At 46.9% G+C, this 24,261-nt stretch overlaps 1 protein-coding gene across 1 annotated transcript in view; it reads right to left on the reverse strand.

Moving 5' to 3' along the window:
- Window positions 1–24,261, reverse strand: part of svep1 (sushi, von Willebrand factor type A, EGF and pentraxin domain containing 1) — an 87,520-nt gene that overhangs the window by 30,046 nt on the left and 33,213 nt on the right. The window contains 26 exon segments of the mRNA XM_048235911.1: window positions 354–477; window positions 1,051–1,175; window positions 1,644–1,819; window positions 2,176–2,374; window positions 3,013–3,170; window positions 3,531–3,732; window positions 4,099–4,212; window positions 4,564–4,677; window positions 5,170–5,266; window positions 5,474–5,562; window positions 5,869–6,030; window positions 6,468–6,629; window positions 7,266–7,427; window positions 8,166–8,399; window positions 8,857–9,099; window positions 9,396–9,498; window positions 9,708–9,829; window positions 10,346–10,537; window positions 10,852–10,983; window positions 13,777–13,884; window positions 14,427–14,556; window positions 14,811–14,929; window positions 16,327–16,521; window positions 20,402–20,581; window positions 21,944–22,123; window positions 23,073–23,231. Coding sequence (XP_048091868.1) covers window positions 354–477; window positions 1,051–1,175; window positions 1,644–1,819; window positions 2,176–2,374; window positions 3,013–3,170; window positions 3,531–3,732; window positions 4,099–4,212; window positions 4,564–4,677; window positions 5,170–5,266; window positions 5,474–5,562; window positions 5,869–6,030; window positions 6,468–6,629; window positions 7,266–7,427; window positions 8,166–8,399; window positions 8,857–9,099; window positions 9,396–9,498; window positions 9,708–9,829; window positions 10,346–10,537; window positions 10,852–10,983; window positions 13,777–13,884; window positions 14,427–14,556; window positions 14,811–14,929; window positions 16,327–16,521; window positions 20,402–20,581; window positions 21,944–22,123; window positions 23,073–23,231 — 3,981 coding nt within the window.

Below are 24,261 nucleotides of genomic sequence, written 5' to 3' on the forward strand. Positions count from 1 at the left end.
ATGGAGGCCTGGATCACAGTCGTAGCTCTGGAGGCATTGAAAGCAGCACCATAAAAAAAAAACAACAGACCACCTATTCGGTGGCTGGCGGAAAGCAAGCTAAACAGGAGTTAAAGCAGCTGAGGATTACATTTTCCAAGTGAAAGGGCCCCTCCTTAGTTCTTGCTTGTGTGAGCTGAGGACAGGGGACTTATTTGGTTCTTTTAATGTAAGGAACGGTAGTAGGATAGGGGACTTATTTGGTTCTTTAACGTAAGGAGCGGCAGTAGCAGCACAGGAGTTTTGCCATCACGGAACTAGGAACACTATAAAGTGCTTTAAGAGGAATAAGCGTCTCGCTTTGTTCTCCTCACCCGCACAGAAGATGCAGTTGGGGTTGATCTTGACCCTTCCCGTGACCCCCTGCAGAAAGTCCGACCACGCAAACACGGTCCCCCGGCTCAGGTCACCCGGGCAGCCATTGGCCAAGGCTCGGATCTACAAATCACACACAAACAGCAATGAGTTTAATATCCTTACAGAACTATAATGTATCAAATCATAGAGAACTACATATTACCCCTCAACCATTCAATATACTCTGCAATACAGTTTTTTATGCACACTTTGTATGTGCTGTATTGAGTGCATAGCGTACAAGCTCTGCAACCTCTAGACATCTCACTCACTTAGTATCGCTAACTTCAGGCCGCTAATCCTCATGACTAAAGCAAAGCAGAAAGTATGTTTGTTTGTTTACTTGTGTGAGCATGTGTGTGTGAGTGCGTGTGTGTGTGTGTGTGTGTGTGTGTGTGTGTGTGTGTGAATGAGTGTGTATGTGTGTGTGTGTGTGTGTGTGTGTGTGTGTGTGTGTGTGTGTGTGTGTGAATGAGTGTGTATGTGTGTGTGTGTGTGTGTGTGTGTGTGTGTGTGTGTGTGTGTGTGTGTGTGTGTGTGAATGAGTGTGTATGTGTGTGTGTGTGTGTGTGTGTGTGTGTGTGTGTGTGTCTGTGTATTTAAGTGCGTATGTATGTTTATGTGTACAGGGACTTCTGAGAGGGGGCAAATTACTTGCTGTGACGAGAGAACGTAGTTCCAGATGTGGAGCTGACTCAGTGAGCCCACGAAAGACTCCACGGGATTAAAACCCTCGCCCCTCTGATCCTGGTCCTGCCCCAGCACGAGAACACCTCCACCTGGAGAGGGCACAGGCCACAGGTTAAATCACCCACAGCGACCAGAGACGCTCTTCAATCAATCAACAACAAAAAAACCCAGATTAATGGCATTAATGGCAACAATAATCAGTAACTATACAGTTAAGTGGGGCTTTGGTCCAAGCAGGAGTTGGGTTACATCCAGAGCTGTGTTTCCCAAAAGCACCCCTGGTCCATGGACATTATAACACTGTAACTTTTTCTAAAATGAACAGACTCATTTAACCATAGCACAACAACGCCTTGGAAGAAAACAGCCCTGGACAGCAATTCAGGCATGGATTCTTCATGCAGTCCCTGGTCAGTATAAGAAGCCTCTTACATTAGAGAAGTGTTTGGGTTTGGTGAGACCACACAGAAGGGCACTGCACCTGGTCAGTATGAGAAGCCTTCTACATTAGAGAAGTGTGTGTGTGTGTGGTGAGTAGGCTCAGAAGGGCACTACACCTGGGATGAAGGTGCCGACAGAGAGCCCTTTCCCGCCGTCCGAGGGGCTCCCATCGATGTACACTCGCCAGTCCCCGTCCTCGCTGCTCCACGACACGCCGATGTGGTGCCAGAGGCCGTCGTTGACCGCTGGGCAGTCTGTGATGCGCTCCTTTCCGTTGACATACAGCACCCATCTGAGATGGAGGGACAAGAGGAAGACCATTTTAAAGAGGCTGAAAGCAACTATTTAGAAAGAGCTGACTGCCAATTTATCAATCATATACAAAAAATATAAAACAACCAATCAAATTACATCCCTCCCCTTTTGGGAACCTGAAGCAATGTAATGATTGGTTGGAAATTGACATTTGATCAGAACCACATTGTTTGTGTACGCTTTGTTTTTTTCACACACACACACACACACACACACACTGGACAGATTGCTAAGCTAAGCTAACTGCAGGTGTATATTTTGTTGAGTCCAATGAAAAGTGTAATGGAGTACAGTCACAGGCTGCATCCTGTCAGAAGTTCAACTTGCACACACCCGTTGTAGTCGATGAGCAGGAAGGCATTGTCACTGCCTTCCACAGCATAGGAGACTGGCGTCCCGTAGTTCATTGTGTCCGATGACCTCATCCAGAACGTACAGGTGATCGCCCGCAACGACGGCATGACCCCGTCGATCATCACAAATCCGTGGATCCCGGACACCTCGAAGTCCAGGTTAAACGAGGTGGACATTTCTGAACATGTCAAGAGGGGAAGAAATAACAAAGTGTCCTTACTTTGGCACATCAGCAACTAGGAAAGTCAGCAAACTATCCCCACCCCACTTTTTAAAACAAGCTGCGAAACAGTGAGAACAATTAGCGCGGCTACTTTTTTGAAAGCACCAGGGGTGACTCAATGCTCCAGACTGCGTTAAGTGCATCTGGCGGACGTTCAGCACTACTTCACAGAGCCATTCTTCATCATTACAGTGAATTTGCGTCTGGCTCGCCTCCTCCTCGAATTCCAATGACTTATGGGGGAAGCTGTTTCATTTAACCGAGGACGACTGAAACAAGGTTGAAGCAGAAGTCTGACGTCCTCTCCAGACATAGCTGCTGTGCTGAGAAACACTATTATCATCAAAGAGGGAAAGGAGGGGAAAGTTAAGTTGAGATTGAGAGCTCTGCTCATTCTCCTCTGTCTGTCCCTGCTCATGGAAACTATTAGCTTTGCAAACGGAACCCTCCAGATTTTTCAATTTTCCTCCTTTCACTCCAATTACTAACTTATTTTCTCCCTTTCTCAGCTTTTACTGTATGATAACATTTCTGCCCTTTTTTCCTCTCTCTCTCTCTTGCTCTCTTTCTCTCTGTCGCTACGGTGTCTATACCTGTCTCACACCTGGTTCCATTGAACCCAGGGGGGCATCGGCAGGTGAAGGTGCCGGCACCGTCCAGGCAGGTGGCTCCATTCTCACAGGGGTTGGGGTCACACTCGTCCTCGTCGATCTCGCAGAGCTGCCCCCTGTACCCGCTGGCACACTCACACCTGACAGACAGGTAAGGTAAGGTAAGGTAAGGTAAGGTAAGGTAAGGTAAGGTAAGGTATATTTATTTACAATATATATGTTTGGCATTGAACACACAGCAGCATGGGCAACCGCATTAGGCTGTAGCATGGTACTATTGAACAATCAAGCCAGGGAGCAAAGCCATCACATAGCCAATTCATGAACATGACATTAGCTATACGCTTTATGATATTCGCTGGTACTGACCAGGGGCTAGCCATCTTTGAGGATTAAATCAGTGCTATATATATGATGATTTCACTTAGTATTGAATTCTAGTCAAATTCTGCAGTGCTGGGAGAAATAATGAGTGTCCAATCCACAATATAGATTCTTACCTGAAGTTATTGACTCCATCTACACAGGTAGCTCCATTCAGACAGGGGGCGCTGTCACATTCATTGACGTTGACCTCACAGTTGTCCCCAGAGAAACCTCGGATGCAGGCACAGACATACTCCCCCACCAGATCCTCACACGCCCCACCATTCTGGCACGGGCTGGATGCACACTCGTTTATCTCCAGCTCACAACGAGAGCCTAGACACACAGACACACAGACACACACACACACACACACACGCACACACAGACACAGACACAGACACAGACACAGACACACACACACACACACACACACACACACACACACACACACACACACACACACACACACATACACACACAGACAGACACACACACACACACACACACACACACACAGTGTCAATTGTTGTGAGTCTTTGACATAATATCCATATGGAAAACTGTTTCACAGGCAACTGATAATTTTTTGTGTAAGACCGTTATCAACATGCTGAAAAAGTAACCAAAACTGTTTTTTTTTTTTTGCCTATATCCAAAATAACCACAGCACTAATATCTTTGACCGTCCAGCCAGCTGACCTGTGTAGCCGTCTGCGCAGCTGCAGGTGAAGTAGTTGACCTTGTCCACACAGGCGCCCCCGTTCTGGCAGGGCGAGGAGCTGCACTCGTTCACCTCCGCCTCGCACTGCGACCCTGCCAGACGACCCAAACAAACAAACAATTACAAACGATTACAAACGATTACAAACGCACAAACAACACACCGCCGCGCCACATTACTGTGCCGTGCCATGAGGCTGGCGTCCTCTTCAGCAGCAAGCGGGCGCTCCACACTACCCCCATGCCACCCCTCCACCCCTCCACCACTCCCAGAACCCGCTGCCATCCCTCTCTCGCCGCCAGTCGGGTTGGTCACGCCTGAGGAGGCAGGCAATCCCCTACCAGGCACGGAAAAAGTGCCGCCACCGGAGCGCGTGCCGACGGGCTGACTCAGAGGCAGGCCGTGGCAGCGGCGGTGCGGTGTGGTGCGGACGGGTGCCATACCTACGAAGCCCGGCTGGCACTGGCAGTAAAAGTCTCCCATGCCGTCGCGGCACAGCCCGCCGTTCTGGCACGGCTCCGACTCGCATTCGTCAATGTCGCTCTCACACTTCGCTCCTGTGAGAAAGACAGAGAGGGAGGGAAAGAGGGAGAGAGAGAGAGAGAGAGAGCAGACGAAAGTTTATTTTTCCTGTAAACCTAAAGCACGAGGGTGAATGATTCATCTGAGCCACACCAGTCCTCTTCCGATAGCTCCATTGGAATGTTTCTGCTGATCACGAGGGTTAAGTCGGGGCACGAGTAAGCCCGTCATTGGCATTGTCAGGGCTAATGCATCTCCAATGCAGACAGCTAAAGTCCTTTCATGTGTTTTGCACCAAGGCTTTCGCTGAACCAGCTGTTTTCACTCTTTGCTTCTGCGGCCTGATTTGTACCTCAGACTTGCGCTGATTAACAAATCCAGATGGCTAAAAACAAAAAAGAAAATAACCTGGACCTAATGTCGTCCAAAACAGCACAATGTTCCAGTCGCCACAGAGAGAAAAAAGAGAGAGAGAGAGAGAGAGAGAGAGAGAGAGAGAGAGAGAGAGTGGAGATAGCTGGTCTTACCTGTGAATCCTGGTTGGCAGGTGCAGACGTAGCCGACCCCCACCTCCTCACATATGCCTTTGTTTTGACATGGGTTCAGGAAACACTCGTGAAACACCTGGGGAGCAGAAGACAAAGGCCAGGGATGCTTTGAGTCAGAGCGGGCAAAGTGAGCACACATTTGTTTCCATGTCGTCATTCCAAAGGGGCCCGGGCTACCCTTCTCCGACCCACATTTGGGAGAGAGAGAGAGAGAGAGAGAGAGAGAGAGAGAGACATTCATAAACAGACAGATAGACACCCAGGTCCTGAGTATGCCGCTCACCTGACTGCTGGCATGGTAGTCCGGCCCAGCGTCCACCTCAGGGGCTGACGTCGCACTCTCCTCCTTTGGCAAGAAACTGGACCCAAAACCTGAGTGGAAGGGAAAAATTGGGGGGGGGTGAAGACAGAACGTGACAAGGCAGAGAGAGAGAGAGAGAGAAACAGAGTGAGGAAGCAAGAGAGAGAGAGAGAGAGAGAGAGGGAGTGCACATAATTCTCGCTGTCAAGCCTGGAAAAGATTATCTCAGAGCTTATTCATCATCCCCCCCTCTCATCTGAGGCATATTTTTCCTTGCGCCGTTATTGCCATTTATTAGCGTAAGCGGGGGGGTGTGGGGGGTGTGCTGTGCTATCTGCCCCCGTGGGTGGGCAGGTGGACGCGGAGCGGAGACTCACTGGAGCACTGCTGGATGGCCGTGGCCCCGTTGACGGTGGTGGTGCCGTAGAAGGGGCAGGAGAGGCAGAAGGAGCGTCCCTCCTCGGGCTGGTAGTAGTCGTGCGGGCAGGGGTAGCACGGTACCAGGCCTGTACGGGAGAAGTGACCCGCGGAGCACGGTACTTTGGAGGCCAAAGGACACACACAACAAGAAAGAAAGAGAAAAAGAAAGAGAGTGAGATTGAGGGATTTATTCGAGATTTATCAGTGACTATGTGGTATGAATCAGTGTTTAAATGATACATTGCATGAGGCGTGATAGTGTTAAAAGAGTCAAACCAATTTGGTTTTTTCCCCTGCACTCTCCATTCCCAAAGCATTTAGAGCAACCACCCCTCTCCCCCCCACCTCCTCAGTATAATGAGGCGAACCAATCTCCCAGCGTAAACAAATTTATGGTGCAACTTCAAAATAATGGATGTGTGTTTTCCTGATCTGAAGGAGCTGGCATCGTATCAGAGCCCAATAGCCCATAAATTATTTATCCAGCACTTTAAACTCCAACAAGGGGAAGGGCTGAGGAGACTGGTAAAAAGCTCCTCCTCCTCCTCCTCCTCACCTCCGCACTCGTTTACGTCCTGGGCTCCCCTGATGACGGTGGAGGTGTCCTCGGGGCACTTGATGCAGCGGCGGGTGCCAAACTCTGGCTGGTATTCGCCCAGCGGGCATGATTCGCACGTCTCCAGCCCCGTGATGGAGGAGCTGCCAGGCTTACACTGTTCTGCAGGTAGACAGGAGAGGAGAGCAAAACAGATCTTAAAAAAAAAAAGGATTCTGCACGCTTCTTTTCAAAGCCACGCATGACATGAAACAAAAGAAAGGAAAGGAAATCAAGAAGTGTGCATACTACCATTTCAAGTATTTTGTGAGATTTGTTTTTAAAGATTTTTGTCCTCTGTCTGGGGTGTGTAGAATGACCTCTTCTAACTGATTCATGACTTCACCAAATGAACAGGGTGACCAACTGATTCATGACTTCACCAAATGAACAGGGTGACCAACTGATTCATGACTTCACCAAATGAACAGGGTGACAGAAACACACGGTATGTATATGGGACTTTGGAGTGTAGATCAAATAAGTTTCACCTTTGCACTTCAGCTTTTGAAATGGAGATATAACCTTCACACTACGAACCATCTGCATCTGTACCCAGAAATGGATTCTGCAGCTGTTCTTGTGTTTTGAACAAGCTGACCAAAGTTGTCCATAAATGGTAGCCTTTTAGAAGACTAAATCTCCTTTGAGTTCCTATGACTGGGATCTAATACATTTTTATTACTTTTCTTATGACTTTTATGACTTCCAAATCCTAGCGGACGAGCTGGACGCTTGAGCTGGACGGTCGACGCTCACCTTTGCACTCGGCCTGGCTGCGGGAGTGCAGGTAGGCCGTGGAGAAGCCGGCTGGACAGGGCTTGCACTCCATCTGTCCCTCTTCGTCCTGGAAGGAGCCAATCCAGCAGCTCTCACACTCGCCGTACTCCAGCGAGAAGTACGTGCCCAGGGGACACTGGACTGAGACACACACACACACACACACACACACACACTGACACACACACACACACACACACACACACACACACACACACACACACACACACACACACAGGACAGCTGGTCAGAGCCCAATGCATGGATGTTAATACATGGGTAAACTTTCTGAGCAATGTTGTTGGGCATGGCAACATGTTGCCATCATCAATCAATTATCCAATCAGAACATGTTCATGCCTGCTGATGATTTAAGTCCTCCAGATAGAGATTTGTTGCCTGATATCAGAAAGAGCCCAAACAACACCAACACCAACACTTGGGAAAGAGCCCAAACAGTAACACTGCTTAACAACACTGCTCAAAGTGTATCATCACCTTAACTCTTAAAGGATTATGGGATGCTTTATGAGGGCTATATGCATTCAGGTGTCTTACGTTGGAGTTAGCGTTACTCTGCCCCTATCTCCACTACCATTAAGAAGCTTCATCAAAGGATGACACCTTTGTGAGCCTTAAATGTGTTAATAAAGACCCTCGAAAATTCCTTAGTGGGTTCTTTTAATTTATCTCTTTCCATTAAGAGTGTAGAAGTGAAAATATAGTGGCTTGTTTGAAATAAATGCATCAGTAAATCATTTAAAGCAAATACATACAATTACAGTAGACAAAATGACACCAAAGGGATCTTTAGAATTTGACATCTAGAAAGTTAGGAAACAAAAGACAGAACACGCCAGACACAAAGGCTCCACTTACCACACATGCGGCCCTTCAGCACAGAGCCCGGGCGGCAGTAGAGGGCGGCCCGCTTGCTCTCGAGGGACTTGGGGTCAGCCACGATCATCTCGGAGGAGACGTGGAAGGAGGTGAAGGGCTGCTTGCTGAGCGTGCGCTTCAGCCGGTTGGTCAGCTGCTCCAGGGCCCGCAGCAGCCGACGCTGGTTGACCACCTCCACCGAGTCGTTCCTCCGCAAGGGCAGCGGGATGCTTGCTGGGGAAATGAGGCCATGTTAAGTGGGACTTAAAGCAGATCACGTCATGCAGATTAAGAAGCCATCACGTCAAGTAGCCTGGCTATTGTTTGTTAATATTGTTCGTAAGAAGGCATTATATGGACAGGGTCATGAAGATTATAAAAAGATCTTTCATGTATCTATCAACTGAATAATAAATCAACTGGTTTATCTCACAAAGAATTTGTGGAGAAAATCTCTGTTAAAAAGAATGTTCCAGAATCACAAAACATTTTTGGTGTTTAGAGTCTCTTTGACATCTGAGTGATTCTGATATCATAAAATAGCCTCTCCACCTTTTCTGAGTAATAAGAGGCACATAAATCAACAAGCAGTGTCCTCTGCTTCCTGCATGTTCTTCCCTTTCTCTGCCAGCTGCAGTTTGCATGTGGTAATGATTGAGATGGACACAACTTGCCCTCACGTTGTCCGTACCGGTGATGTTGAAGTTGATCTGGATCTTCTGGTCCCGGGTCGGCCCGGCGATCTTGCGGTGTCTCTTGGCTCTCAGGGCATAATTGCCACGGGGGTAGGTGGCCCGGGGGTAAGTAGCCCGGGGGGAGGCAGGCGCGTCCTGCTGCATGGGGGGCCCCTGGCTGTCGGTGGCGTAGCCAGCGTCAAAGTAGGCGTAGTCCTGCCCATTCTGTGAGCCCCAGTTGCTGCCCCAGCCCCCAGGACCTGGAGAAGACGGAGAACAAGCAGGAGAAGGGTGGAGGAGCTCCGTTAAGAGCAGACACAGGAGAAGGGTGGAGGAGCTCCGTTAAGAGCAGACACAGGAGAAGGGTGGAGCAAGCACCAACTCTCCAGAGATGCAGGGGAAGAATAAATCACAGCAGTTCTGTCACTGATAAACCCTCAATTTTCTTTGCATGGAGTAATTGGTACCCAAGATACCGTATGGTTTCATGCGATTTCCTGAACCTCTGTGAAAACAGTTATGGGGTCACAGGAGCAGGAGCTGAACTGAAACCAACCTATTGCAAATCCATTCTCATAATAGTCGTACTCCAGACACTGGCCCTGTGACATCACCTCCAGCTTGCAGGCAATATCATCACCAGCGCATAATTCTGGGACCTGCAAAGGGAGAGAGTGAGTGAGAGAGAGAGAGAGAGAGAGAGAGAAAGGTTGCCACTTACACATTTGCACTTTAATTCAATGTGATTTTATTAATACAGCAGCACAACATAAATGAAGATGTCTCAAGGCACTCTACAGTGGCCTGCCTGTGCAAGCAATAATGTCACGTCATGTATGTGTGTGTTTGAAATATGCTTTGCTCTCACCATGTCTTTCAGGGCTGTGTTAAACTCTCCTCTGAAAGACTTGAGCATGTCCTGGTCGTCACATCTGGAGGCTTTGAAGAGCATCTCGAAGGGCTTGAGGCCATTGTTGGCCACTCTGTTCACTGAGATGGACAGTGTGACAGTTAGATACACCAAACTGTGCAGGAGATTCATGTGCTGAGTAACAGACTCATATTTCATTAAAAGTAGATTCCCAAGTACACAACAAAGGGAAAATCTTGTGAAGGAGAGGGACTCAGAGACAGACAGAGAGAAGAGGAAACAGAGAGGAGAAGGTGAGACAGAGGAAGAGAGAGAGAGAGAGAGAGAGAGAGAAAAGAGAGAGTCTGTCTGTGTATGTGTGTGTGTATGTGTGTGTGTGAGAGAGTGAGAGAAAGAGAGTGTGAGAGCGAGAGTGTGAGAGAGTGAGAGATAGGTTGTGTGTGTGTGTATGTGTGAGAGGGAGAGAGGGCGAGAGGGTGTGTGAGAGGGAGAGAGGGTGAGAGTGTGTGAGAGAGGGAGAGAGGGTGAGAGTGTTTAAAAGGGAGAGAGGGTGAGAGTGTGTGTGAGAGGGAGAGAGGGTGAGAGTGTGTGTGAGAGGGAGAGAGGGTGAGAGTGTGTGTGAGAGGGAGGCTCACAGGAGCAGTCGGGCCGGTCTGGGGAGCGGGGTGGTAGCCAGACCCCATTATGAGCACAGAAGTAGCTGTGCACGGCATCCTGGGTAAAACTGTAGCCCTCCTGGCAGCGCAGTGTGCAGTTGACCCCCTCGTCCTTCTCCACACAGGTGAAGTCCGCATTCACCGGGACATACGGCTGCACACACTTCTTCCCTGGTGTGGAATGGATGAACAAGATACATTATTTAAATAGATACACAAATCTGATGTAATCTTCAAATATGATGTAATCTTCAGTTATAAATCTCAAAAGGAGACTATTAGGCTCAATGTGTTCCACAATTATAGCACAATGGGTAATGTGTTATTCCTCATTGCCTCATTATTGAGCTAATAAAGTTCTTTTCCTAGAATTCTGCATCATTGCAGTGTTAAATTTATGTGTATAAATCTTCACAATCAATTCAATATTGATGTAACTGTTTGGTCACAGCCTAGCCAAATGAAACACAGGTCTGGGCACATGCCTTGAACAGTGATGACGAGTTCACAGGTGCGGTTGTTGCCAGAGGAGTCGGTGGCGGTGTAGAAGACCGAGGTTTCGCCGTCAGGGAACAGGGCACCGGGCGTGTGAGTGCTGGAGATGTTGAGGCGAGCTCCTGCAGGCAACGACACCAAAACCATGACGCCTTACGGAGAAAACAACCACAGCCGGACTCCCATACATACATTAAGCCTAGTTGTCCTACACTAAAAGAAAACTTAAATTAAAATCTGATCACTTCTACTCCTTACTGCTCCTGACAACATGCCCTGCACATTTCATACACAGATACACGGTCCCAAATCTACCCAAGCTGCTTTCTGGTTTTTAACCTCAAATGTATCAGTATCAATAACATTGAAAACCTGCTCAAAATTGCCCTCAACTGACCAGATCGACATTTCCTTTTGTAATGTAACAGAAACCTCTTCAAAGTTGTTGCTGATGAAGACATGGCTCCCAGTAGCTGATGCGGTCCACTTTTATCACATCACGACCACAGCTACACACAGTATGAGTCAGACCGGGGGAGCCGTTAAACAGCGTCTAATAAACCAGGGCATGTCGACATGTGAGACTGGCTCGTCTGGCCATTACATGGCTTCAAAATAATGCTGCCCTTGGCCAGGGAAGGGGTAATTGCTGGTGTCTGGACGGCTTAAGTACACAAAAGCCCACGTGGGGAGCGAAAAAACATGAGCGAGGCGAACAAACTGCTGCAGCGCAGTCAGTTTTATGGAGCTCACCTCAGATTGTGTCCACAGTTGAGCGAAAAGAGGAGAGAGAAAACGAAAAGAAAAACAGATAAACGTCTTCTCACTCAACAGAGGAGGGGAAATGGAGTGACAAGGGCATCTTTAGAGAGAGAGAGAGAGAAAGAAAGTAAAAGGCATCCTTGATGGACAGGAGGAGAGGACACGGAAAGAAACAGAGAGAGAGAGAGAGAGAGAGAGGGAGTGCATGTTAGAGAGAGTGAGAGAGATTTAGAAAGAGAGATAGAAAGAAAGAGTGTTTGAGAGAGAGTGAGATCTGGTTTCCGAGGCCGTCTGACACATGTCTGGCTGGCCCTGGTGGAGAGAGACGGTGTCTCCCTGACCACGGCTGCTTAATATAGCCGCCCGCCACTCAGGGTGCGGACATGGAAAAACAAAACACGCTGACGTCGGAGAAGGGCCAGAGTGACGTCGGCGTGCCATCTTGGTTCGTGGGGCAACCGCAAGCTATTCCTGTGTGACTGTGTGGGGCACTGCGGGCCCTCTGGCAGGAAATTTGCAAAATGTGAATGTTTGAGTGCATGTGTGTGTGTGTGTGCGTGTGTGTGTGTGTGTGTACAGAACATGTGTGTCTGCACGTGCATGTACGTGTGTGTCCAACAGTACAAAAAGTGAGAGGTTAGTGGTAGAAGCAGAGGTCCTATGCTCCATGGTCATGCCTTCATCACAGTAGCTACGCTACTGACAGACCCCAGTCTAGCATCAGCAGTACAGAGCATTAAAGATGCACTTGAAGTTTTTGTTGATATGGTAGTGCTGTTCTAGAGACCTATTGTTCATGCACATTATAGCATACGTGAACGCTTTGGAATCACCTGCATTAAGGTGTAAATGTGTATTAAAACATTGTCTGATATTCATCTGAATTAATAACAATAATGAACACAATTTGCTTTCACAAACTGTGGCATTGATCTTGTCCATATTGAATATATCATTCAAACCTTCACAATGCTGGTTGGAAAAAGTCAGTGAACTCCAAGTCGAATGGCTTCAACAAAAGCTAATTTGAGACAGAAATTGATGAAACATTTGAGCGTGTGGTTTAGATCTACTTTCACTAATAAAAACACTTAAACATTTTGAGTTTGCTACTCATGAGAAACATTCTGATCTCAGAACCATCTCATCTCAGAAGACCTATAACAAAGAATTGCTGATTTTCATAAAGCAGAAAAAGGCTACAATGCAATCTCAAAGAGTTTACATTCTTCAAACCACACATCAACAAACTGCCATACAAGGACATGATTCAGTACTATGGGTAGTGTGCTTAGGAGTGGGTATCCAGCCAAGACGATACCAAACAAAGTGTTCACTTATTTTTTCCACCAGCACTATGAATGTTTTATTATGGGGTATTATGGGGTACATTGTGTTTGTCTATACTACTGATTTAGATGAAGATCAGATTATATTTTTATGACCATTTAAAGCAAAAAAAAACCCCAAAAGGTTCACATCCAACATTTTTGTATTTATTTTTTTATAACAAAAGCTATATAAACGATATTGCATCTTAAGTAACCATCACCCTTTATTATACCGATCCTGTAAGGCTAACGGCTTAAAAGGTGAGGCTAAAATGGCTGAATAATAACGACTCTTAATAAAAGTGTGCCAAGACGACTACAATTTTAAGTTAAAATTGATATTCTCACTTTAACCTTAACCAACCCTGACATTAACACTCTAGAAGTGCAAGATGGGAAACAGAGGAATTTCCCTTTTCCTCCCATTTGCTATTGTCATCATTTGCAGCTTTATTGTATTTCCTATTGTTGCTTATGTAATCCCTCTTACTCCAGTCTTGGATAGCCTACTTTCCATCCTCTCCTCTCCCCCGAGCCATCCAGGTCCCTCGGGGGAGAGACAAAAGAGCCACCAAAATACAAACTAATGTGTCTACCACACGTTTGTTCCAGCACCTGAGTCGGCGCCACATGTTTTAAACGCATTAAACCCCTTGAAGGTACCAGGTTCTCATGGTCGTCTTGCCAGACTGTGACAGAGTCGCGGGCCCGGCCCTAGCATGCACGCTTTTCCAGGGCCTGCCCTAAAACGTTGTCTCCGCTAAGCCGGCGACGAGGAACCGTCCCCTCCTCCCCGTAGCTCTGCTTTGTCCGGGCGGATACCTGAGTTGTCGGAAAACTGAGGCTCTTCCCAGACGACGGCCGTCTCCGCGCCCGTCGCCTCCACAGTGGGTGGAGACCTGCACTTGTCAATCATGGGTGGCTCGGAGTCTGTGGAAAGAGAGAGAGGGTTTAATGGGATTTAGTCGGCTAAATGTCACCACCTGTCATGGTTGCACATCAAGGTAAAATAAAAACCAGCCACGGCATACAGTAACAATAACATTTAATTGTGTTAGGATCCCTTTAATACGTTCATCACTGCTGCCCTGACCAAGGCACTTAAGCCAGAGTTACTCAAGGACAGGGGTCGGTAACCTTTTTTGCCTGGAGAGCCACTTTTACCAAATGTATTATTTTTTTAATCTCAGAAGAGCCACATAAAGACGGTTACAAGAAAAAGTTAAGCCAGAGTTACTCCAGGAGGACTGATCCCTGCAATTGGTCTCTGTAAGTCACTTTGGATAAAAGCTCTATGTATCTAAATACATAGATAAAAAAAAAAAAAAAAATGTAGCGAGACAGTTTTGCTAACTAATTGCACAGCAATACATCAACCTTTCCCCTTTTCTCTGTAGAGGCTACCTAAGAGTTTATTAGTCACACATGTTTGTCATCAGACAGCGATGGGCTGTGTCTTGAGTTGAACCCACCAATAACAGTGACTGTGAAAGAGCAGTTGGCCTTGTTCCCGGAGCGGTCAGTGGCTGTGTAGGTCATCACCGCCGATCCGATGGGAAAGAGCTGATGCGAGTTTAAGACGGGCGTCACCTGGACTGTGACCTGCAGGGGTCAAAGGTGAACACAGTGTGAGTGTCAGCACTGATGTGGAGAGTGGGGGAGGTGAGCTAGGAGTCAACACATGTCGTAATCAACTCCAAATTAGATTATTCAGCCAGAGGCTTCTGCCAATGGGACTTATGGGAATAATCCTGAGGAGGCTCTCTGAGGCACAGTGTGGTTATCTCATCATAAGACAAATATTGTTATGGGCCAGTCTGAAGCGAGATGACTCCAGGAAGGGATTGAGGACTCACTTCGTCTCCGGAGCTGTCGCCCGCCATTGGCTGGCTCCAGCTGACGTTAGCCAAGCCTTGATGCTTTCCGGCCTCCGTGATGACTCCCTCGGGGCACTGGATCCACGGCGGCTCGGAATCTGAGGAGGAAGGCAAACGGGAAAACAAATGGAAGGACAGTACCACATGAAAGGAGGGGGTGGTGGTGCAGACACAAACAAACGGAGCGTGGCACGAGGACTCAAAGGAACACCAATTTAGCGCAAGTCGCGCGAGTGGCTTGTTATCGCCTGGGACTAGGCTGGGCGGCGGGGGTGAGTCAGTGCCGGTCTTCAAAACGCGACAGAGCTGGTCCCAATTAGCCTCGCAGTGCAGCGGCGCTTCAATAGAATCACTGCTGTTCTCAATTAGCCTTAAAGCGAAACACTGGGCCAGAGTCAATGACACAATTAATGATCTCAGTGCTATGCCAATTATCCAGTTCATCCTTGCACGAATGGAGAGCTTATGTGTTAGTCCCTGCTATGCACCTGTTTGATCGTGCTGGAAGTGCTGAGGACATCTATCCCTGTGCTCCATTTAAACAGCAGGACTTAGATGGTGTGGGTGCTTCCAGTAGTACATTTCAAAATGATAAGCCGACAGAAAACATTGTAATGAGTTTTAATTGTGTTCAGCTTTTAAACCCAACCAAAGTCAATGAACCCCATTTGTTCCATTTAATGAGCCAACCTAATGTAGGTGACAGGTAGTGATTGTCATCGGCAGAACCTGTAGCTCATTCCTACCCCCCTATGACTCGAGTCATCCTCATTTTTCATACGGCTCATGCCAGCTGAAACTGGCTGACAGAGACTCATCTGTTCCAATTATGTGCAGGATGCAAGCCACCCTGCTCCCAGCCACCCCTTCCCCACCCCCCCCCCCCCCCCCCCCCCCCACCTACGCCCCCGCTACAGCATCTGCCACGGCAGAACAAAGCCCGGCGAGCCGCCTCCTAATCAAACCCACCTGCGCCTTCTCTCCCCCATTAAGCAGGGAAATACTTCTGCGCTTAAGTAATAGCGCTGACGAGAGCGCCTGGAAGGCCGTCAGCTGTGCGACTGCGTCTTCCTCCCTCACTTTTCCCATCGTAAAACACACGGAGAGATGCGGAGGGCAGGCCGAGGCGGGCGTGGATGACGGTGGTGATGGCGGACCGTTCGAGCTTAAGAGCTGGATGACTCCATGCGCCTGCATAGCTTGTCCGTTACATATTGCTTTATTGCTGTTAATGTTTCCGTGCCTGTTTCGGATGTTGCCTTCCCCCCTGTTTGGTTTAACGGCTTCGCTTTGTTTGTTGGAACCACTGAGGAATATGCGCCTGTTCCACTTGAAAAGTGTTTGGTAACTTGGGACTTCATAAACAAGGAACATTGCTAATACTGTGCATATGTTTCCCACACCGCTACACCCCGCTGGGCATCGACTAATACAGACATGCATGTGTAAGCTACACACACTAACACACACACACACACATACACACACGTCGTACCTACACATGATGCTTTATGCAGGTTTGGACTCCACTCCCCAGTGGCTAGGCATCGCACGGGTGAGTCGCCCTGGAGACGGTAACCCGGGCGACAGTTCAGTCGGCAGGAGGCCCCGCTCCTCAGCTCCCTCGATCCGCAGGCAGGGGGCGACAGAAGGACATGTTTCTGTGGGACAATGGGAGGGCACCTCACCTCTAAAAGGGGAGAGAAGATAGGAGGAGAGGACAAGAGGAGAAGAGAGGAGGGGAGAGGAGGAGGAAGAGAGGAGAGGGGGAACAGGAGAAGAGGAGAGAAGAGGGTAAGAACAGAGCCGATAAGAGGATGACGCAAACAGTGAAGTGATAAGATGAGATGAGAAAAGAGACAGAAGAGAGGTGGAGCGGTGAAGGAGAGGAGATGAGCAGCAGAGAGACAGAGAGAGAGAGAGAGAGAGAGAGAGAGAGCGGGTATATGGTTGAAATCCACAAGCACACAGTGGCAATCCAGTTTGACTGACGTCAGATATAATTACACTAGCCTCTACTCTGATACTTGCAGTTACGAGAAATGATTTGTCAAACCGTGACAAAAACACTAATTTCTGGCTGTAATGAGTTTTCTGGTCAGCAGGCCCGCTTCTTCCAGAGAAGCCGGCGACGATCCCTAAAGCTGTAAATTAGTGCGCAGCAAGCGCAAAAACGTCCACGGAAATGACATCTAAGAACAAAACCAACCACAAAACTGTTACTGGCATGGGCCTCGTGCATTCTTGGATGCACTGTAACTTAGAGAAAGAGAGAGAAAGAGAGAGAGAGAAAGAAAGAGAGAGAGAAGGGGGGAGGAAAAATATCTTTGGAGTGGAAAAATGACTTTGAGTAGTGTTTGCGTCCTCTAAAAAATGAAATGAGGCAAGTAAAAGGGAAGCTCTGACGAAAAATGTGATAAAACATCTAAAACAGAGAGGGGGGCAATTACTCAGATGACAGAAAGACTGAGGAATGAGGAAGAGGCAGAGAGAGAGAGAGAGAGAGACAGAAAGTGAGAAAGAAAGAAAGAAAGAAAGAAAGAAAGGCATACACTGTAGTTCAACAAAGAGAGTAGAATGGAGTTCAACAGAAAGGTGGTGAGAGAATAAGAATGAAAGAGGGAGTAGAGAGTGAGAGGTAGAAAAGAGAGAGAGTCGGAGACGAAGGGAAAGTGCAAGAGTGAGAGTGAGAGAGGTAGAAAAGAGAGAGAGAGAGCGCAGGAGGGGGAAACCCCTAAACAAACACAGCAACCCGCAGTGGAGGCATTAGGCATAATGACAGTGTAGCCGGCGTTCAGACATTCACACAAACAAACTGTAACTCAATCAGAGGCACAGGGCCTGATGGGGCTGATAAACAGAGGCGGCAGGAAGACGAGAGGAGAGGGGAGAAAAGGGGAGGAGAGGAGAGAGGAGGAAAGGAGAAGAGAGGGGAGGAGAGGAGAAGAGAGGCAAGGAGAGGAGAGGAGTGGGGAGAAGAGGAGAGGGATGAGGAGAGGAGGAGAAGGGAAGGAGAGGGGAGAGAGGATAGGAGAAGGGAGGAGAAGAGAGAGGAAGAGAAAAGAGGAGAGGAGAAGAGAGGAGGGAAGAGGGGAGAGGAGGGGAGAGGAGAAAAGGGCAGAGGAGAAAAGAGGAGGGGATGACAGGGAGGTAGAGGGGAGTAGGAGAAGAGAGTAGAGAGGAGAGGAGAGGAGAGGGGAAGAGCAGAGGAGAGGAGAGGGGGAAGAGGGGAGGAGAGAGGACAGGAGAGGACAGGAGAGGAGAGAGGATGACAGAGGAGGACAGGAGAAGAGAAGAGGAGAGGAAAGGGGAGGAGAGGATGGGGAGAGAAAGAGAGTAGAGACAAGATGAGAGGAGAGGAGGGGAGAGGAAGAGAGGAGCCGCCCTTGCCGGGCAAGGCATGCAGACGGGGCTGCCAAGCCGGACTCAAACGTGGGAGGTGGACACCAGGGGTGAGAAGTGGCAGAGCTGCCACACACAGACATATACAGCACACACACACACACACACACACACACACACACACATACACACACATACAGAAACATGCAGACATATACAGACATATACAGTACAGACATATGTGAGCGCACGCACGCACACACGCACACACAGACATACTGTACAGTATAGACAGAGACAGACAGACAGATAGACACACACACACACACACACACACACACACACACACACACACACACACACACACACACACACACACACACAGACATACTGTACAGTATAGACAGAGACAGACAGACAGACAGATAGACACACAGACACACACACACACACACACACACACACACACACACACACACACACACACACACACACACACACACAGACATACTGTACAGTATAGACAGAGACAGACAGACAGATAGACACACAGACACACACACACACACACACACACACACACACACACACACACAGACACACAAACACAAACACAAACACAAACACAAACACAAACACACACACACACACACACACACACAAACACACACACACACACACACACACACACACACACACACACACACACACGTCCTTGTCTAGTGATCCACATATAGCTTAGATCAATGGACCAAAAGTCAACTGGGTGCTGAATCCTTACTGTGGCATAATGAATGTATTGAAAAAAGACAGCAATCACAGTTCCTTAAAAAAACTTGCAATCGCCACACAAACGTTTCGAGCCAAAAGCTATTCTCCAGCGTGATCATGGTGATTTAATATCCATATAAACATAATAAACATACTCACACACAGAAACATGCAGACATACTGTATACAGTGCAGACACACATGCACACACACCCTTGTCTAGTGATGCACATATCCATATAGACATACTCACACACAAGCACACATGTGTGAGTACACTGTTGTCTGCACACCACACTATTTTTATTAGTATTATTATTATTAGTATAGATATTTTATTCACCGATTGGGTTAAATGCAGAGACCAAATTTCCCTCACGGGATCAAAAAAGTATATATACTTATACTTATACTTATACTTATACACTATACACCCCACCACATTCAGGCATGTAAGCTTGCACATAAACACACACGCACACCTGCTATTAAAAACTTTACTGGTTTAACTATGCGTGAGAATAACTACAGTATATATGTACTGTATGTATATGTTTGAGTGTGTGACGCATGAGGAGTATACAGTAAATGTGTGTGTGTGTGATAGACACGGTGGACAGATAAGAGGACAGATATATTCTCTCTCTGGGGTGATGTAGTGTGGCTGAGCACAAATCCAGACCATATGTGCAACCACTGTGCCCTGCAAGCTCTGTGTGTGTGTGTGTGTGTGTGTGTGTGTGTGTGTGTGTGTGTGTGTCTGTGTGTGTGTGTGTCTGTGTGTGTGTGTGTCTGTGTGTGTGTGTGTGTGTGAGGGGGACAAAAAGACAAAAAAAAAAATCTGGAGCAAAGGACGTCAGCTCCACGTCACCATGCGTTTGATGCGGCATGGCTTGGATGATGAATGTTACTTCATTCTGTATTCATTATGTATGGGCATATTTTTAACTCTGGGGCAAAGCACGGGTCACCCTACTACACAAACAATTTTAAAAACCTTTACTCAGTGACCAAGTTTCTTGAAATGTGCTCTGATAAAAATATAACAATGCTGAAACAATGTTATCTTGATTTATAGTGCACTGCACAAGTACTCATATATGCAGATAAACTCTTATATACACATAGGGAACATAAAACCCCACACATACTTATACTGTACAGACACATACAGTATGTTAAAACCACACTACCACAGAGAAACTGATAACGCTAAGATACACAACTGATATATAAAAATAGCCTCACTTGGATGACTGGTTAACAACACACACACACACACACACACACACTCACAAAACACACACACACACACACACACACACACACACACACACACACACACACACACATTCAGACACATGGATATACACATTCAGACACATGGATATATACATTCTGTATACATACAGGCTGTCTCACACAGAGATACCCATTTAAGAGACTTGCAGGCTTACCCACACACCGTGGCAGGGGCCCGTTCCACTGGGAGTTGCTCTGGCAGGTCAGCCTGGCGTTGCCCACCAGTCGGTAGCCTTTGGCACAGCGCACCTCACACTTCACCCTGTGGGGGATACCACCCTCGGAGCAGTTCACCTGGCCATGGGGCGGTGCCGACAATTTAGGACACGAGCGCACTGTATAAAACACACACACACACAAGAAAATACACCATTAGGAAAACCTCAAAACATATTGGAGAAAAAGCTAAGTTCGTTCATATGCACCTTTCATTCATGTGTGGATGACCCGGGTTCAATTCCCTACCCCTCTGTAAGTGGCCTCTGCCAAAACCTTATCTTTATCTTTACCTGGATAACTTTAAGGTTCAGTAATTATATTATACATATGTAATATAATCCATGACAGATTCATGACAGATTCAATGTAAACATTCAGAGGTCAGTTAGCTGGTGCCTGTTTTGTGTTGAGGCTCACTTGTGACCAGCAGTGTCACATTTCAACCCTGAGAATAGTGTGGTGGTGGCAGCAGTAGCTACCAGCCACCGAGCCAGTGCACACACATAGCGGGGGCGTAGCAGCGGGCTTCCAAAAGAAGAAAGGAAACAAAATGGGCGAAAGGCACCAGGCCGAGTCTGCGGCGAGGATTTCTGGGACCTGTAATTTCTTTCAAAACAGAGCACCCAGAATAGTGTTGATCCAACACGGCTTGGCCCGCTTAGGCTGAGGTCTCTCGAAGAGCACTTAGCGTCTCGGCTTTCATCGCCAGGGACGCACCGAAGCCCCAACCCTCAGGCCGTCTAGTGCGGGAGGTCCCACTACGCTATGTGGTGTAGCGTGTGTCTCTGCACCTACTTTCTGTATGTGTGTGGTTGTGTGTCTGTGTATGTATGCGTAGAACAGGAAGAAAGAGACAGGCAGAGAGGAAGGAGAGTGAGACAGAGCAAGAGAGAGGATCATATTAGCATTTTTGCTTATAGCTAGTGCTGAAGAGTGATCTTTCAGTTTTTCCATTCGCCTCCATTCAGTCCTCTTGCTTTACATATGAAGTCAATCCGCAGCGGCCATGTTGACACGCAAGGATACATTTACGAGCATCCCGCCAGCTAAGCCTAAACCGTTGGACAGGTGAATATTAGCTATGGCGCTGAAAAAACACATTCACCAAAACTAAAAGGTCAGGCATCTCAGAGCTCTCTGAAACGCTTCCAGTCATGCAGTAATAAATGAAACGTCTATAAAAGGCAAGATGTTCTCATCAAAAACAACAGTGATTAGAGAGGAGAGAACAAAAGGAAAAACTACAAAGAAAAAAAAGAAAGAAAGAAAGAAAGAAAAGAAAGAATGAAAAAAAAGGGAAAGTGCCTGAGCATGACAAATGGAGGGGAAGACAATAGGGAGGGTCATGGCAGAGACAGACTCCATGAAGACTTGCATGCCAAAAGCGGTTGAAGTCCAAAAGGCCATCCCGACTGAGCGTGCTCTGTGGACTGGACTCCTTCCCTCCCTCCGTCCACACTGTCTGCTTGCTTACTCACCCCTGCAGCTGGCCTCCGCCCCTGACCAGGTGCCGTCGGGCTGGCACAGACGGATTCCGCTGCCCTGCAGTTCGAAGCCTGGCTTGCAGCGCACGCCGCAGGCGGCGTTGAACTGGTTATTACACAAGCCCTGAATGAAGAAGCCATTTTCTGGCGGCAACAGCTCTGGACAGTATACCACTAGGGAAAGGGAGGGGGGGGAGAGAGAGAGCAGAGAATAAAAAGATTCAGTCAGGACAAGGACAAACGAGTGATACCAAAGCCAAATATCATTTATTAGCCCAAGGATAAAACTGAGAAACATCCCATAGGTGTCATAAATTAATTTGCTTGGACTGTAAGGCAGTGGAATAATAAAGATCTTAGCCCTGGACCCAGTTCTAAAACTATAGGCCTACTCCCTCACAACTCAATTGTTCATGCTGTTAGCAAGGCTGATATCTTCCATAGTTCCATTCCCAGACACACCATGAGGTAGTACCATCTTCAGGGGAAAGTCCGTAGGAGTCGATTGCTGAGTGTGGAGTAACATTCACAATTTCCGTTTTAAAAAAAAACATAGTCTAGTATTTCTTTCAAATGTAAATGAAGTTGTATGGACTGGACTATGTTTTTTTTTTTAAACGGCTCAGCAATTGTGAATTTCCAGAGCTCCCACACTCAGCAATCGGACTTTCCCCCTGAAGATGGCAGCAAAGATGGCAACATTTCGAAAGGTACTGGCTTGATGAAATTCATTCTGGACTCTCTATCCGACCACATAAAGACCTCGATATACCGGGTTTGGCTTTAGGGACCCTCTACTCACTACCACGTAAGTGTAATGTTGTTTGGAACTGTAGAAGAGGTATAAAAATATAGCTTTTTAGCGGCGAAATGACATGCCCGCGTCACTTCCAGGCTAACGAGTTTTGACTAAAAGCGGTAACATCGAACTTTCTCAAAACTCATCCTAATGACATGATTTGGATGTCAACTCAACGTATGTACTCCCAATCATCCGTAAATTGATCTAAAGTGCATTTTACTCCGGATAATTCCTTTAATTCTAATTCTTAATTCTTTACAGGTACTCTGTTATCCAGTAACATTTTGGCTTCATAATATGTTTTTTTAACTATTAAGTTACCTTCGCAGGTCTTGCCTGAAGCCTTATAGCCCTCCTGGCATACGCAGTCGTCGAGGGCAGTGCTGCCTGGTTGGGAGGTGTGGTGTTGGTATGGGCAGGGGATACAGGTGCTTAGGCCTCCAGGTGCTGCCTCTGGCTTGTAGGTCCCAGATGGACAAGCTGGAAGACAAAACACAGAGACAACTATTCAGCATGACACACAGTGTCAGTGTCCATTCATATTGAGTTTGTGAAATATAAAATTGAAGATACAACTAGAAAATGTAATTTCGAGGAAATTACCAGTGCATGAAAATATAAACATACTGTATATTAACATAAAATGCAAAACAAACTTTTATTTGGAAACAGTTGGCAGGAGTCATAGTTGATGAACAACTGACAGTTGAAATGTCTGAACAGTTAAATAGTTGAGTAGTTTAAATAGTTAAATTATTTAATAGTGAATTATTGTAGTGAGGACATTTATTTTGAAACAGTTGTGGGCAGAGGAAATAGGAACAGAATCTGTAGTCTTAAAAGAGCCAGATTGTATGCTTAAAGCCTGAGACAGAGTATATAGTTTAAAAGTTGAATTTAGATAGTGTAATGGATGTTGATAGACAGAAAGTTGAATGGATGTTAATAGGCAGATTGTTTAATGGATGTTGGTGGATAGTTTAATGGGTGGATTATTGAATGGTTTGAAGAGGATGAATGGATAGAAAGTTGGATGGAATGTGCCTTATATCCTTGTAGAATGGAGAGACACAGAGAGAGTTGGCCTAGTCGACAAAAAGCAGTTGATACAGGTGCAATCAGTTTAACTGGCCCTTTGATGGGTCCTAGTTGAGCAGCTGGAAGTTGATACAGGTGCAAATCAAGTTAATTAGCCCATTGTGATGTCATCAGCCCATGTTAAGTCTATGGGGAAAAATAAGCTTGTTTTTTTTATTAATATCTCAAAAAGTATAAAGTTTACAAAAGTGAAAAATACATTCCTCAAGTGTCCTTTTCAAGACCTAGGCTACGTTACAAAGTTTGAACGAATTTTCTACGTTAAACGGTTAAAGCTGAATTAGACGCAGAAATTTGGTGGGAAGAAGAAGAAGAAGAAGAAGACTTCGGATAACAGAACAGTGAATTTTCCTGCACTGTAATTATTACCCTAAAAACTGTCAACAACCTTCAACAAGACCAGCTAGCCCAG

The sequence above is a fragment of the Alosa alosa genome, chromosome 24 (assembly GCF_017589495.1).
Source record: "Alosa alosa isolate M-15738 ecotype Scorff River chromosome 24, AALO_Geno_1.1, whole genome shotgun sequence".
Classification (NCBI taxonomy): Eukaryota; Metazoa; Chordata; class Actinopteri; order Clupeiformes; family Clupeidae; genus Alosa; species Alosa alosa.